Below are 14,174 nucleotides of genomic sequence, written 5' to 3'. Positions count from 1 at the left end.
CCCTTCTGGCTTGCAGAGTTTGTGCTGAAAGATCAGCTGTTGACCTTATGGGGATTCCCTTTTATGTTATTTGTTGTTTTTCCCTAGCTGCTTTTAATATTTTTTCTTTGTGTTTTATTTTTGATAGTTTGATTAATATGTGTCTTGGCGTGTTTCTCCTTGGATTTATCCTGTATGGGACTCCCTGTGCTTCCTGGACTTGATTAACTATTTCCTTTCCCATATTAGGGATGTTTTCAACTATAATCTCTTCAGATATTTTCTCAGTCCCTTTCTTTTTCTCTTCTTCTTCGGGGACCCCTATAATTCGAATGTTGGTGTGTTTAATGTTGTCCCAGAGGCTTCTGAGACTATCCTCAATTCTTTTCATTCTTTTTTCTTTATTCTGCTCTGCAATAGTTATTTCCAGTATTTTATCTTCCAGGTCACTTATCTGTTCTTCTGCCTCAGTTATTCTGCTATTGATTCCTTCCAGAGAATTTTTAATTTCATTTATTGTGTTGTTCATCATTTTTTTTTTCCTTTTTAGTACTTCTAGGTCCTTGTTAAACGTTTCTTGTATTTTCTTCACTCTATTTCCAAGATTTTGGATCATCTTTACTATCATTACTCTGAATTCTTTTTCAGGTAGACTGCCTATTTCCTCTTTATTTGTTTGGTCTGATGGGTTTTTACCCTGCTCCTTCATCTGCTGTGTGTCTCTCTGTCTTCTCTTTTTTCTTAACTTACTGTGTTTGGGGTCTCCCTTTCACAGGCTGCAGGTTCGTAATTCCTGTTGTTTTTAGTGTCTGCCCCCAGTGGCTAAGGTTGTTTCAGTGGGTTGTGTAGGCTTCCTGGTGGAGGAAACTAGTGCCTGTGTTCTGGTGGATGAGGCTGGATCTTGTCTTTCTGGTGGGAAGGACCATGTCTAGTGGTGTGTTTTGGGGTGTCTGTGACCTCATTATGACTTTAGGCAGCCTCTCTGCTAATGGGTGGGTTTTGTTCCTGTCTTCCTAGTTGTTTGGCATAGGATGTCCAGCATTGTAGCTTGCTGGTCATTGAGTGGAGCTGGGTCTTAGTGTTGAGATGGAGATCTCTGGGAGAGCTTTCAGCATTTGATATTACATGGAGCTGGGAGGTCTTTGGTGGATCAATGTCCTAAACTCGGCTCTCCCACCTCAGAGGCAGAGGCCTGACATCCGGCCAGAGCACCAAGACCCTGTCAGCCATATGGCTCAGAAGAAAAGGGAGAAAAAAATAAAATAAAATAAAATAGTTATTAAAATAAAAAATAATTATAAAAAATTTTAAAGTAATAAAAAAAGAAAAAAAAAAGAAAGAAAGAAGAGGGCAACCAAACCAGAAAACAAATCCACCAATGATAACAAGCACTAAAAACTATACTAAAAACAAAAAACAACAAAAAATCCAGACAGACAGAACCCTAGGGCAAATGGTAAAAGCAAAGCTATACAGACAAAATCACACAAATAAGCATATGCATACATGCTTGCAAAAAATGAAAAAGGAAAAAAATATATATATCTATATATTAAAAAAATGGAAGAGAGCAACCAAATCAATAAACAAATCTGCCAATGATAATAAACTCTAAATACTAAACAAAGATAAACATAAAACCAGAAACAAATTAGATGCAGAAAGCAAACCTCAAGTCTACAATTGCTCCCAAAGTCCATCGCCTCAATTTTGGGATGATTGATTGTCTATTCAGGTATTCCACAGATGCAGGGTACATCAAGTTGATTGAGGAGCTTTATTAATCCGCTGCTCCTGAGGCTGCTGGGATAGATTCCCTTTCTCTTCTTTGTTTGCACAGCTCCCAGGGTTCAGCTTTGGATTTGGACTCGCCTCTGCATGTAGGTTGCCTGAGGGCGTCTGTTCTTCGCCCAGAAAGGACGGGGTTAAAGGAACAGCTGATCTGGGGGCTCTGGCTCACTCAGGCCGGGGGGAGGGAGGGGTATGGATGCGGGGTGAGCCTGTGGTGGCAGAGGCCGGCGTGACGTTGCACCAGCCTGAGGCACACCGTGTGTTCTGCTGGGGAAGTTGTGCCTGGATCATGGGACCCTGGCAGTGGCGGGCTGCACAGGCTCCTGGGATGGGAGGTGTGTATACTGACCTGTGCTTGCACAGAGGCTTCTTGGTGGCTGCAGCAGCAGCCTTAGCATCCCATGCCCGTCTCTGGGGTCCGCGCTGATAGCCATGGCTCGCGCCCGTCTCTGGATCTCGTTTAGGTGGTACTCTGAATCCCCTCTCCTTCTGTACCCGGAAACAATGGTCTCTTGCCTCTTAGGTGGGTCCAGGCTTTTTCCTGGACACCCTCCCGGCTAGCTGTGGTGCACTAGCCCCCTTCAGGGTGTGTTCACGCAGCCAACCCCAGTCCTCTCCCTGGGATCTGACCTCTGAAGAAGCCGGAGCCTCAGCTCCCAGCCCCCACCCATCCCGGCCGGTGAGCAGACAAGCCTCTCGGGCTGGTGAGTGCTGGTCGGCACTGACCCTCTGTGCGGGAATCTCTCCACTTTGCCCTCCGCAACCCTGTTGCTGCGCTCTCCTCCGTGGTTTGGAAGCTCCCCCATCCGCCACCCCCCATCTCCGCCAGTGAAGGGGCTTCCTAATGTGTGGAAGCCTTTCATCCTTCACAGCCCTCCCACTGGTGCAGGTCCTGTCCCTATTCTTTTGTCTCTGCTTTTTCTTTTGCCCTACCCAGGTACGTGGGGAGTTTCTTGACTTTTGGGAAGTCTGAGGTCTTCTGCCAGCGTTCAGTAGGTGTTCTGTAGGAGTTGTTCCACATGTAGATGTATTTCTGATGTATTTGTGGGGAGGAAGGTGATTTCCATATATTACTCTTCCGCCATCTTGAAGGTCTCTGGGAATGTCCCATTGAAACAAAACATTATGGTAAATTTCTGCTTCCAATTCTATGTAATTCTTTATTTTTACATATTGAAAGGAACTTTGAAGTAATATTTGTTTTGTTCCAGAAAAACGTGTAGCATTACTTTATAATCTTTTTTTTAAAAATCTGATACTTATAAAAAATAGTTTTAAATCAAAATTTTGACTCATTAAGAGAAAGCCAATCAGTCAATCTTTGCAGTAATTGTGTAACAGTTGTGCATAGCTATTTGGTAAAAGAAATTTTAACAAAGAGCTTATTTTAAAGTAATGTACAGAAACCAAATTTGATTTCAAAAATAAAAACCAGGATTAATGTTGTCTAGCTTTAAACATAAAGCAGTTGACTAGCATTTTAAAACTTCATTTGGTCAATTAAGTATACGAAGCAATTAACAAAAACATACATTATGCATATGGAGAAAATATAAGTAAATAATAAGGAAACATGCTCAATATGAGTCTTTAAATATTGAAAACACAAAGTAATTTTGAGATTCATGACAGCCTTGGGGTTCATATTACTTGACCGTGATAAATTTAGAAGGTTATACAGAGTTTGGCTTGTTCTTCTTATATGCAGAAAGTATTTCTTCTCTCTTTAACCCTTTCAAAGAGGATTTAAATTTTGATCATTTTGAATCCATTTACTAACTGGATAAGCATTTTCATGCTTATTGTCTATATTTGACTTCCACTTCCCCTTTTAAAAGCTTTAAGTGGTGGGTTTAAATCATGTCAACATTTCTGACGTATTTAGACTTGCATGGGTTGGAAAACATGAACTTTTCAAAGAAATGACTTTTCCTTGAGTCTAGCCATTTGCTTTCTTTAATAAGATTAGTTCAGATACTGCATTTCATCATCAATTCCATCATCTGAAAAAAATTCTGCCATCTCAAAAGTTTTGACATTTTCATTTTCTATTCTATTTCTGTTCCATGACACATAATTCAGGCATTTGACTGAGTTTAAATCAGTGGACTGGTTGGAAGCCTAAAAGTTGCCTTGCACAGAAGAGTTTTGAATGAATTGGGAGATTTCTTTACATTTGGGAGCTTTTTATTTCTTTCCTTTCATTTTTTAATTTGATCTCCTCTGTGATGTAATTACATGATGATACCTTAGGTTAGGTTACTTGTAATGAAAGTTGATCCAAAATCTCAATTCGCCCTAACGACGTTAGGACATTGGCATGCCATGACTTTGGTTACTGATTCATCGAGCAAACAAATATAGCTAAAGTCACTTAGTGACTTGTTTCTAATTCAAATCACACACATATTGATCTGTAGAACGGATCTGATCTGGATTTGTCTAGCTCGTGTGAAATCACACGCCACTTCATGTTGTCCTTATGTCTGACTATGCAAATGTGCTTGCCGATTTGCAATTTGTTTCTTTCTTAGGGTCAAAACCCCAAGTTTTGCTCTGTCCAGGCATCTATTAGTAAAGCCACAGATCTCTTAGTAAAGCCACAAACTACCTGTACAGGTAGTTTACATATCTTTTCAGACCACTTGATATGTTCTAGACTCTTTGTTAGATAGCCTGAAAATAGAGGCAGGCAAAGCAGACCTCGTGTCTCTCCTTATAGAATCTGTGGTCACACTTGAAGGTTGTCTTGTAGAATTTCATTAAGGAAATCTGTGATTAGAAATAACAAGGACATGTTTAGACAAACTAACTAAATTTCTAAACAGATCTATACCTATAAAGTGCTTAGAATAGTACATGGAACTTAGCAAGTACTCGGTAACATTTACATGCCAATATCATTATTATTTTTATTACTTATTTTTCTAGTTCACCCAAATAATTCTCTGGTCATAGGCAGAACATAATACATGTAGATATGTATAAGTAAAATGAGATTTGGTTCTTTAAACATGAAATCAGACCAATTTTGTGCTGCAAATTTAAAAGAGCCCAAATTTTTCCTGTGATGTGGAGACTAGGAGTCATTTCCTTTATTTTTATATCCAAGTTTTCATTGTTTTAATTGGCACCCTACCAAACTGATAGATGCCTCTAGTTGTGTGTGTCAGCGTAGTTGCCGAGAACATTACAGATGCAGCAATTACAAGGGACCATTTTCCCATTATTTTCTTCCCAAAGCGTTTCCTATGCTGGAAATGCTATGAAAAGTTTAGACTATAGTAAAAATACTATTTTTTTTAAAAACAAGCTTTATTTTCTTAAAATAAAATATGTTCGTCATAGAAAAAACAAGTAAGCAAAAAGAAACAGTGAAAATCACTCAAATCCAACATGCAGAGAGAACTACTGTTATAGTTTATGCATATTTCTTTCCAGTTCTTTCTCTGTACATAAAAATACATTTTAAAATGGCGTCATTGTATAATATCCTATTTTGTAATTGCTTTCCATGTCTTTATTTCATGTCATTAAATATCTTTCCATTGTCATTATTCTTTTACAGTGTTATTTGCATTTGTTATACCTTATTTAACCATTTAACTTTTATTTTTTAACTTTTACCTTTTCTTTTTTTTCTATTATAAATTATTCATTGGATGAGCAACTGAGTTACCACTGATGAGGGTTTTTTAAATGTTAAAATAGCTAAATTGTATAAAATGTGGAGAGAGTGCCTTGACACTGAAGTAAAGTAACTGGCAAGATAAGATGATTGCATATGAGGTCCTCATATGCTTCTGTAGCCTTCTTTACAAAGGGTCCGAAAGGCCACTGGCTCAGACAACAACTTCAGGAAGCACTGGGGAAGTGGTGCTCCATAATTAGAGAAGATCAGTAACCCCAAAATGGACTGTGATTTAGGAGAGTAAGTTGAAATCAACTCTATGCTGATATCAGGGGACCGTTCTGTCACCTGTTTGTTCCTATGACAAATTCAAACCAATTCAAAACAAATTTTCCCTTCACAGGTAGATGTCTTTTTTAAATTCTTTTAAGTTTAATCTTTTAGGTTGCATAAACTGTTGTTCCGTGACTTAAGTGTGCTTGTCAATCCATCCTTCCTGCCAGGAATGCCATCTCCAACCACACTGAAGAAGTCGGAGAAGTCTGGTTTCAGCAGCCCCTCCCCTTCGCAGACCTCCTCCCTGGGAACGGCATTCACACAGCATCACCGACCTGTCATTACAGGACCCAGAGGTGAGCTGCTCCACAGACACCCTTGATTGTGCTTAGATCATGACCTTGGGACCAGAGTAGCAAAATGAGAGACATGAGACCCGAGTAGCAAAATGAGAGGCAATGAGGGTCCTAAAGGCAGCAAGTGTTCCAATTTCTTATCCTCGGGGGCTGCTTTGGAATTGTAGGGACCCAAGAGATTTGGCATCAAACCCTGATCCTTACCTATTTCTTTGCTGGTGGGATGTTGAAAAGAGGTGGGAGGTAATTTGAATTAAACCAAAATCAAATCTGTCCTACAAATTGTACAAGGGGCACATGCACGCGAATGTGTGTGTATTTGTGTGTGTGTGTTAGGTAGTTTATTTTTGTGTAGTCAATTACCTCTTTTCAAGCAATAGCTTATTTTCATTCTCTCACCCCTGCTGATTCCCTTTCCTTGAAACCTGATTTCAATATGTGGCATTTTGCGTTGAGGTTGTCTGCAATCACTGTGTTGACGAGCCATCTTCATTCCCTTCTTTTGAAGTGGTAGATAGTTTGTCTGGTTTTCATTGCAATGTTTTCATTATTTTTGTCTCATGTGCTTTTAAGTTTATTATTAAAATGTGTCCACAAGAAATATGATTTGTATTTCACATTAAAGACAAGCTTTAAACCTCAAGAGAATGTCAGCAAATCACTTAACTTGATCTTATTGCAAGATGAAAATATTTATTAGTTTGTTTATGAAACTCCCACAGTAGGAGTACGAATAATTGTAACCACGTTTGCTTTCTCCCATCAGATTTTCGTTTAGGTAGGTTTGTGATCTACCAGCTGGTATCATAAAACATCCTAGAAAGTTATGGTCTCTTGTCTACTTTGACATACGCCTGGGGAAACTGATGTTTCTTGCATTAATCTCAATGTGAGTGCCACAAATCTGAATCCCTTTATGAATACTCTGTGTGCATCTCAGGGAAATATGGCAGTTGAGAGGGCTGGCCAGTGCACACGTGCAGAAATCACACTGAAGAAAATAAGTATTCTGACTATTGTGTGAAGCAGTTTCTCTATCCACAATTATGGATGTTCACTTGCCCCATCTTTGAACATCCTGTGATCATTGATGGAACTTTCTCAAGATCCCTAATTATTCCATTTGTGTGTGAGAGTGTGTGTGATACAATCAGAAAAGCTAAATATGTATTTTTTCCTAATTTGAAAACCTTGCATCTGAATGGGATTATGTGGTCCCAGAATGAGTCTCTTTAAATGGGGCAGTATGATATTTTCCTCGTTGTCAACATTCCTTAAGCATTGAAACTGTGGTGCGAAGTAAGAAATACAAAGCCCTTTTAGTCAGAAGATTTTTGGTCTCAGGGAGATAAGGCATGTGACGTTTCTCATCTTTATTATGGTCAGGTTAACATTCTAAATGGTAAATTAATGTTAAAAGCAGACAGTTCTGTAGGACCTCAGGGGAGGGAACTATGGAGCTTCCTTCATCCATTAAACAAGAATTTAATGAGTACCTGTCACTATACAGGCACTGGGAAATCAGTGGTTTCTGTCCTCATAGAGCATATCATCTAGTGCAGGAAAATAAGCATTTAGAAAATGATGTGGAATGCACTGTTACTTATCACTTTATATCAAATAAAGAGACTTCAAAGTGTACATAACATTGAAGTCAAATCTTAAAAGTTGCTTACATGAATGGAGGGCATTCCAAGCAAAGAAAAGACTCATGGGCGCAGCAGGGCGACAAGGATTGGGAAGCAGCAATGTCAGCAATCAGGTTAGTTGGTTAAGCTGCCTCTTTCCCTTTCCACTTACCTTCTGAATTTTTTAATATCCTCGTCAATAAAATGGGAACAATACTACTGCTGAATGAATATTTTCTCCCAACCTCATATTCTTATACAGAAACTACAATAAAACAATATTTTTAGAGACTCTTTGAGGAGCATAAAGCAATGTGCCTATGTTATCATTTATTCAGTAAATACTGAATGCCTTCTGTGTGTCTTGCCTTAAAACCATAGTTCTAGAAATCACTGAAATGATTCTAGCAGTTACTGTGGGTGCCATGATTGGGTGCTTTCTTCATGCTAAACAATCACATTTGCTAAAATGACCCACACTGGGTCGAACCAGAGGGGACCTTCTTAGCCTACAGGACAGTGAGTTTTGATCTATTCATACTCATGAAATTGTTTATGTGGCAAAGAGAAAGATGCTCAATTTAAGAATTATGGAATTCCAAAGATGCTTTTTTTTTCACCAGAATTCAAGATGGTTCCCAGCATCCTCAGTTCTCCTTTCTGGGAAATCTACTCAGGTACCCATTCTTATTGCATCCTGCCCCACTTTAGTGGTCTGGTGAAGGGAAGTGGGGTAGTTGAGATGAAATACTTCAGCAGCATCACAGAATTGAGATAGACTAACATGAGACACTCTTGGGCTAAGACCTTTTTAAAGGTTGGTATTCAGGTGCTTATTATTTAAGACGTACTTGCTACAGGTATTATAATCCCGGTTATTCTTCTCTGAACTAGTTGGAAAGCTAATGCTTAGAATGACATCACATCTGGGAGTAAGAGTTGATATTTTAGGAAGATGAGGCCGGATTTAAAGGAGGAGAGTCTGACCGAGGGAGCCAGTGTGGAATAAATGAGACATTGGACATAAAGGAGAATTCAACCGGACATGTTCTTTTTATTATAAGGAGTTACCACAGTCTGAAATGATAAATCATTAGAAAATCCAGACAGATGATCCAGCTTCAAAAGGAAGAAGAGAAAGGTGTGTCCTTTATCAGGATCCTGGGGCACTGGGGAGGTTGTTTACTACACTCTTGTTCAGAGTTACATGGTATAGTCACCTCTGGATAGCACCTAGATTTCAAGACTTCTGCTGCCTTCCTTAAAATTTCTCAGGGGACTACCTTGACTAGACAAACACCAGTTAGTAAGCAGTAGCTTTGTAACGTACCTCAGTGCCCAGGCCAAGGGTGGTATTTTAGCAGAGCTACAGAAAAGCAAGGTCTCCTCACTGAAAAAACAATGACCCCATTTTTCACTGCAAAAATTATCTATGTTTGGAAATTTGGTGGCCACCTTTTAAAAAGGAAACCTCTCTTTGATGATTGTAAAGCTGAGGCAGAAAAATAGAGCCTGGAAGGGAGTGGGTAAGTGCAGAAATTTGGGGGTTGAATGGACTGGTATTTGAATCCTGTCTCTACCACTTTCACCAACTGTGAGAACCTAGCAGATAGCTTTCCTTCTTAGAGCCATGGACTCCTCATCTATAAATTGAAGATCCTAATCTCAACCTCAAGAGAATTATATTATCTAAGGAGTAGATGAAATCATGTATTTGCAGTCCATAGCACAGTGCCCGGAAGTAGAATATGTACTCAGGTCATACAAACAATTAAATCACCCGTTTTCATCCAGGGTTTGAAAATCTCAGGCTGTCCTCCTGCCTTTGCCTGTCCACATATTGCCCGTCCTAAGACCAGCTTGGGTACCACCTTCTACCGGAAACCTGCTCAGCTCCACCCAGGCCGCCATCATCTCACACTCCACAGACTCCGGGAGACTTTCACACCTGCACATTCCCTCCACCGACATGGTCTTGCTTTGTTAGTTAATGTACATGTCTTGTCCCTCCTCCAGAGCAAAACCTCTGAGAGGAAGGATCTCTAATGTGTGCTTTTTGGTATCTCCATTGTGTCTCATACACAATGCTCAAATATTGCTTGAATGAATAAAAAGTACTCAAGTTGCACATAAAGGTACACAAGAGACATTCATCCCCTCCCTGACACTGACGGATTGTCATTGCTTCAGAAGAACAAAGGGTGACAAAGGATAATAGTTTATATAGTACTTCTTTATGAGGAATGTTAAAGATGAGGAAGAACCATGGCCTTTCATCCAAAGAAAGCTTTTGCAAGATTATGAAGTAAGGCTTTGCTATTAAAAGCTATGTTTTTTCTTAGTTTATGCTATTCTAATCACTTTCCTATTTTACCTTGTGAAGGTAGAGGCATGTGGTTTCTTAAAACGAATCCCTTCTCTGATATTGGCTTTCTTTATGGCTTTGATAAATCATTTAACCTTGTGGCCTCAGTTTGGCCATCTGTATCATGGGGGTAATACTTTGCCACCTATGTAGTTAAAATTAGGTGAAGGGGTTAAAAGTTATGCAGTGTCCTAGGGAGTGGGGAAGAGATTAAGTTTCAGTAAGGGCATTTGTATTTTGTTATACATTATTACAATTATTGTGCACTTCAAGCTGAACGATTGGGCTTTCAGAGACTTTCTTTTACCGGTACTTAAAATTTCAACCATAATAAAGTATTTAATCATGACAATTTATCTTATTCATGATAACGGAGAAAAAAAAGCCTTTTTCTTCCTTTTGCCTTTTTAAGAGTTGTAGGTTTGCCTGATGATTTAAAAGAGCCTAACTCTTTTGGATAATTATTTGGAGTACTCATCAGAGATATTTTCGAACTTCTTGAAAGTTTGTCTTCTTGAAACTTATGTTTCTGCCTAAAGTCTGCTATTTTCAAAAACAAGATAATGAATGATACTTAATTTAAATGCTTAGCACTGGGTAAGGCAACTCTGTGCTTTCGGGATTGAGAAGCAGGGAGGGGCCTGCACTATACACGTTGTGAGGCAGAGGTTGAGCGTAATCGCAAATAAGCACTGATTGAGCTTCATCTAGAGCCATAGAATTTCAGAATAGTGCTCTGAGAATCTTCTGGTTTAATCCTTTCCCTGTATCCACTAAGAATGTGTTTGGCTGTAAGGAACTGAAAGTCGGACTAAGCAGGTTGTATTTTTCTCATACAGAAACAAATACATGATTCAGGACTGTCATGGTGTCATCAAAGCACCATCAAGGACTGAGATTTCTTCTTTTACCCATGCTTTAATGGGTCGTTTTCATCCTCATGCTGTGACCTCATGGTCATAGCATAGCCACTACCCTCTTTCCATGCATCTGCATTCCCAGCAGAAAGAAGGGAACCGACAAGGGCAAAAAGTGCCTGCCAGCTCATTCTGCCACCTTTTATAGAATGTTACACAGCATGATCAGAACTATGCCACACAATCTCCTCTAGCTGCAAGGGAGGCTGGAAAATCTAGGTTTTTTAGCTGAGCATATTGCTGCTCTGTATAAAATTGGGGCTTTATAAGTAGGTAAATAGGGGAGAAATAAGCTGGCTAGCAGTCAACAGCATAGTTCCCATTACTCATAGAAATGTGAAATCTGAGCTGGCCAGAGCCAAGACTAGAAATCTAGTCTCCAGTGCTGTGCCTTTTTCACCATATCAGCAGTTCCTACCTTTTTCTCTACCACTGGGAGAAATCAACTGCATTTATTTAAACAATTGGTTTGTTTTCACAATTTTTATTAGTCAAAAACATGACATAGCCATTTAGATCTTTCGATAAGCATGACATAACCCGTGTTATCACACTGAGTTTTTTTTTTTAATAACAACCGTAAACAGATCACTTGACATTTTTTATGAGCCCCTGAATCCTTGCTACTGGTAAACACAGGGTTTCTGGTAGGTGCAAGTCACTTCAAAGACAACTTTCGAGGTCAGTTTGGCATTTTTTTTTTAATATTGAAATTAGCTTGCAGACTCTCATTACTGTCTGGGGACCCGTTCATTTTTCTGCAAGTGTTTATCAAGCACTTACAGTGTACAAGGTGCTCTGCTACTTGCTTAATAGAGTGAAAAAGAGAAGCTTGGATTCTGGCCTCAGCATGCTTACTTCCTGGTGGAGGGCAGACAAGAAAGCCAGCCGTTGTATTATTGTGATGGGGACTCCCGGGTGCTGTCAGGGTCGGGGGCAACCTGATAGAGAACTACCATGGCATTCGGCACTGGGCGAGTCCAAACAAGCGTGATTTACCCCTGTTCTCAAACAGAGTACCTCCTAGTTGTAAGCGTGCAAGGCAACAGCAGTCATGCTGTAGCTAAGTACTGAGAAATCCAGACATACAAAATGTGAGCACAAGGCTAAAGCCCCACTTCTTTATGGGTCAAAACATATATATATATATATATATATATATATATATATATATATATATATATACACACACACACACACACACACACACACACACACACACACACATACACGTGAAGGGAGTTTAGAAATCAAATTGCCCTGATTCTGAAAACATGCACAAGATGTATTAAAACAATAGCCATATAAACCAAAGATTTATTGTGCAGCTTTCAAAGAATCCTGCCAGTTTCTGTTCAGACGTTTACATGCTCTGTAAACCTCTCTAAGTCCATGATCCTCGTGGCCCAAACAGGGATCTTGCTCTTAGTGATGAAACGTCTGAGGGTCTGAAGTTAACATCTCCCAGTTTGGCCAAGAAAAATATACTGCAGAGAATTATGAGAATTAAGATAACTTTCCAGGAAGTTCAGGTCACCAGGAAAGGTTGGAAGAGCAGAGACTCATAGACAATAATAGAGGAGGAAGGAAAGAGAGGTACCATAGGAAGGCAGCAGTTATCACTAGATGGCAGGGCCCATTAGAATGGGGACCATTCTTTAGTCTTCCTCCCGATATCCTGTATCCCTCAGCCTTGTGCCTGGCATTAGGAAAGCACTCAATAAATATTTGTTGAATAAATGAATGAGCACATGGATTTGATTGAAAGCAAACAGAAAGTTTGGGAATAACAGGGAGTTCTTTCTATCCCCCACGTGTGATAATAATACAATATTCAAGTGCGCGTATTTGGCAACATTTAGGGAGATGCCTAGCATGGCGAATAAATGCTCGATACACATTTGCTTGGTTTTAATTAAGAACTTCTACTTCCATGGGCATTAAGAGAAATGCTGAGCTGAAAATGATTTGATCCCCCTTTTCTTTTTTTTTTTTTTTTTTTTTTTTTGCGGTACACAGGCCTCTCACTGCTGTGGCCTCTCCCGTTGCAGAGCACAGGCTCCGGACGCGCAGGCTCAGTGGCCATGGCTTACAGGCCCAGCCGCTCCGTGGCATGTGGGATCTTCCCAGACCGGGGCACGAACCCGTGTCCCCTGCATGGGCAGGCGGACTCTCAACCACTGCGCCACCAGGGAAGCCCAGATCCCCTTTTTATGGAATATTTTCTATGGTATTATAAATGTGTCTGCCCAAACTAAGGATCCTGAAGAAGGAATAGTCCCTGGCGCCTCGTCACTCTCATAACCATGGCACCTCCCTTGACATAGGCCCTCTACCTAAGTGGTAGTTTCGTTTAGCATTCTCGTATCATATTGGCAAACTTCTTTGCCTCTTAGGAAAACTTCTTAACTCAGTTGTGGAACACACTGGTGCTCCTTTCAATGGAGCTGAATCTAATTTGTCTCTCCTGGTTTTAGTGCAATTGAATCATCTCAGGAAAATGAGAAGCAATTAAGTACCTGTTGCTAACAAGGCGCTGAAATAATCTGCCAACAGATGCAAGGTGTTTATTTATTACTGGAGTATGTCATTTGAGAAGACATTACATTGTCTTTCTAACAATCAGAATTGACTTCCAAATGCAGGCATCACAGACCTAACAAGTACCACCTTTGAGGAGCACTAAAAAGAGAATAAGAGGGCTTGTGAACACCGGGCAAGGTTAGCTCAAGTGCTGTCGCCCAGCCTAATGGGAGATGTTGCCGATGGGCTTTGGAGGAACTGGATGGTAAAGAGGAGAAGCAGCTTTTTAGCAAAGGCCCTTTAAGTCCCAGTTCAGGAAATGATTAAATTCATTAGCCAGATACTTACAACCAACTATTACTGCCCAGCCAAAGGAAAGACCAGTGCCAGCAAATGTTTTAAAACTACAACTAAACAAAAGTCAGGAAGCATGTAATTAAAACTGTACCTTTATTGTACTGTAAAGAATTTCACTGTGACATGGAAAATATTTAAAGGAGAAGGCTGTTTAGCTAATTTGTCTGCAAGTGAACTGGTATCCTAAATGAACTGTAAGGCCACCCACCGAGCGAGCCTCATAAAGGGCCGTGGCTGCTCAGCTTGGTTTTGTGTAACCGTTCAATAATTACTAGATAAATGCATAACTAAAAGCTCTATCACACTAATAATTTGTACTGAGGTAGATGTGTGGGACACCCTGCTGGGTTA

The 14,174-nt window shown here is 39.9% G+C and overlaps 1 protein-coding gene across 4 annotated transcripts in view; it reads left to right on the top strand.

Annotated features, from left to right (window-relative positions):
- Positions 1 to 14,174, top strand: part of NFIA (nuclear factor I A) — a gene marked incomplete at its 3' end in the record, with an annotated part of 385,446 nt that overhangs the window by 297,419 nt on the left and 73,853 nt on the right. For all 4 annotated transcript variants that reach the window (XM_081258348.1, XM_081258349.1, XM_081258347.1 and 1 more), the window contains exon 7: positions 5,905 to 6,033. In XM_081258348.1, the coding sequence (XP_081114474.1) occupies positions 5,905 to 6,033 (129 nt within the window). The remainder of the gene's footprint in view (positions 1 to 5,904; positions 6,034 to 14,174) is intronic.

The sequence above is a fragment of the Mesoplodon bidens genome (genome assembly GCF_964165515.1).
Source record: "Mesoplodon bidens genome assembly, chromosome: 2".
Lineage (NCBI taxonomy): Eukaryota > Metazoa > Chordata > Mammalia > Artiodactyla > Ziphiidae > Mesoplodon > Mesoplodon bidens.
The sequence above is the reverse complement of the archived record's forward strand: the minus strand, read 5'-3'. Positions and strand labels throughout refer to the sequence as shown.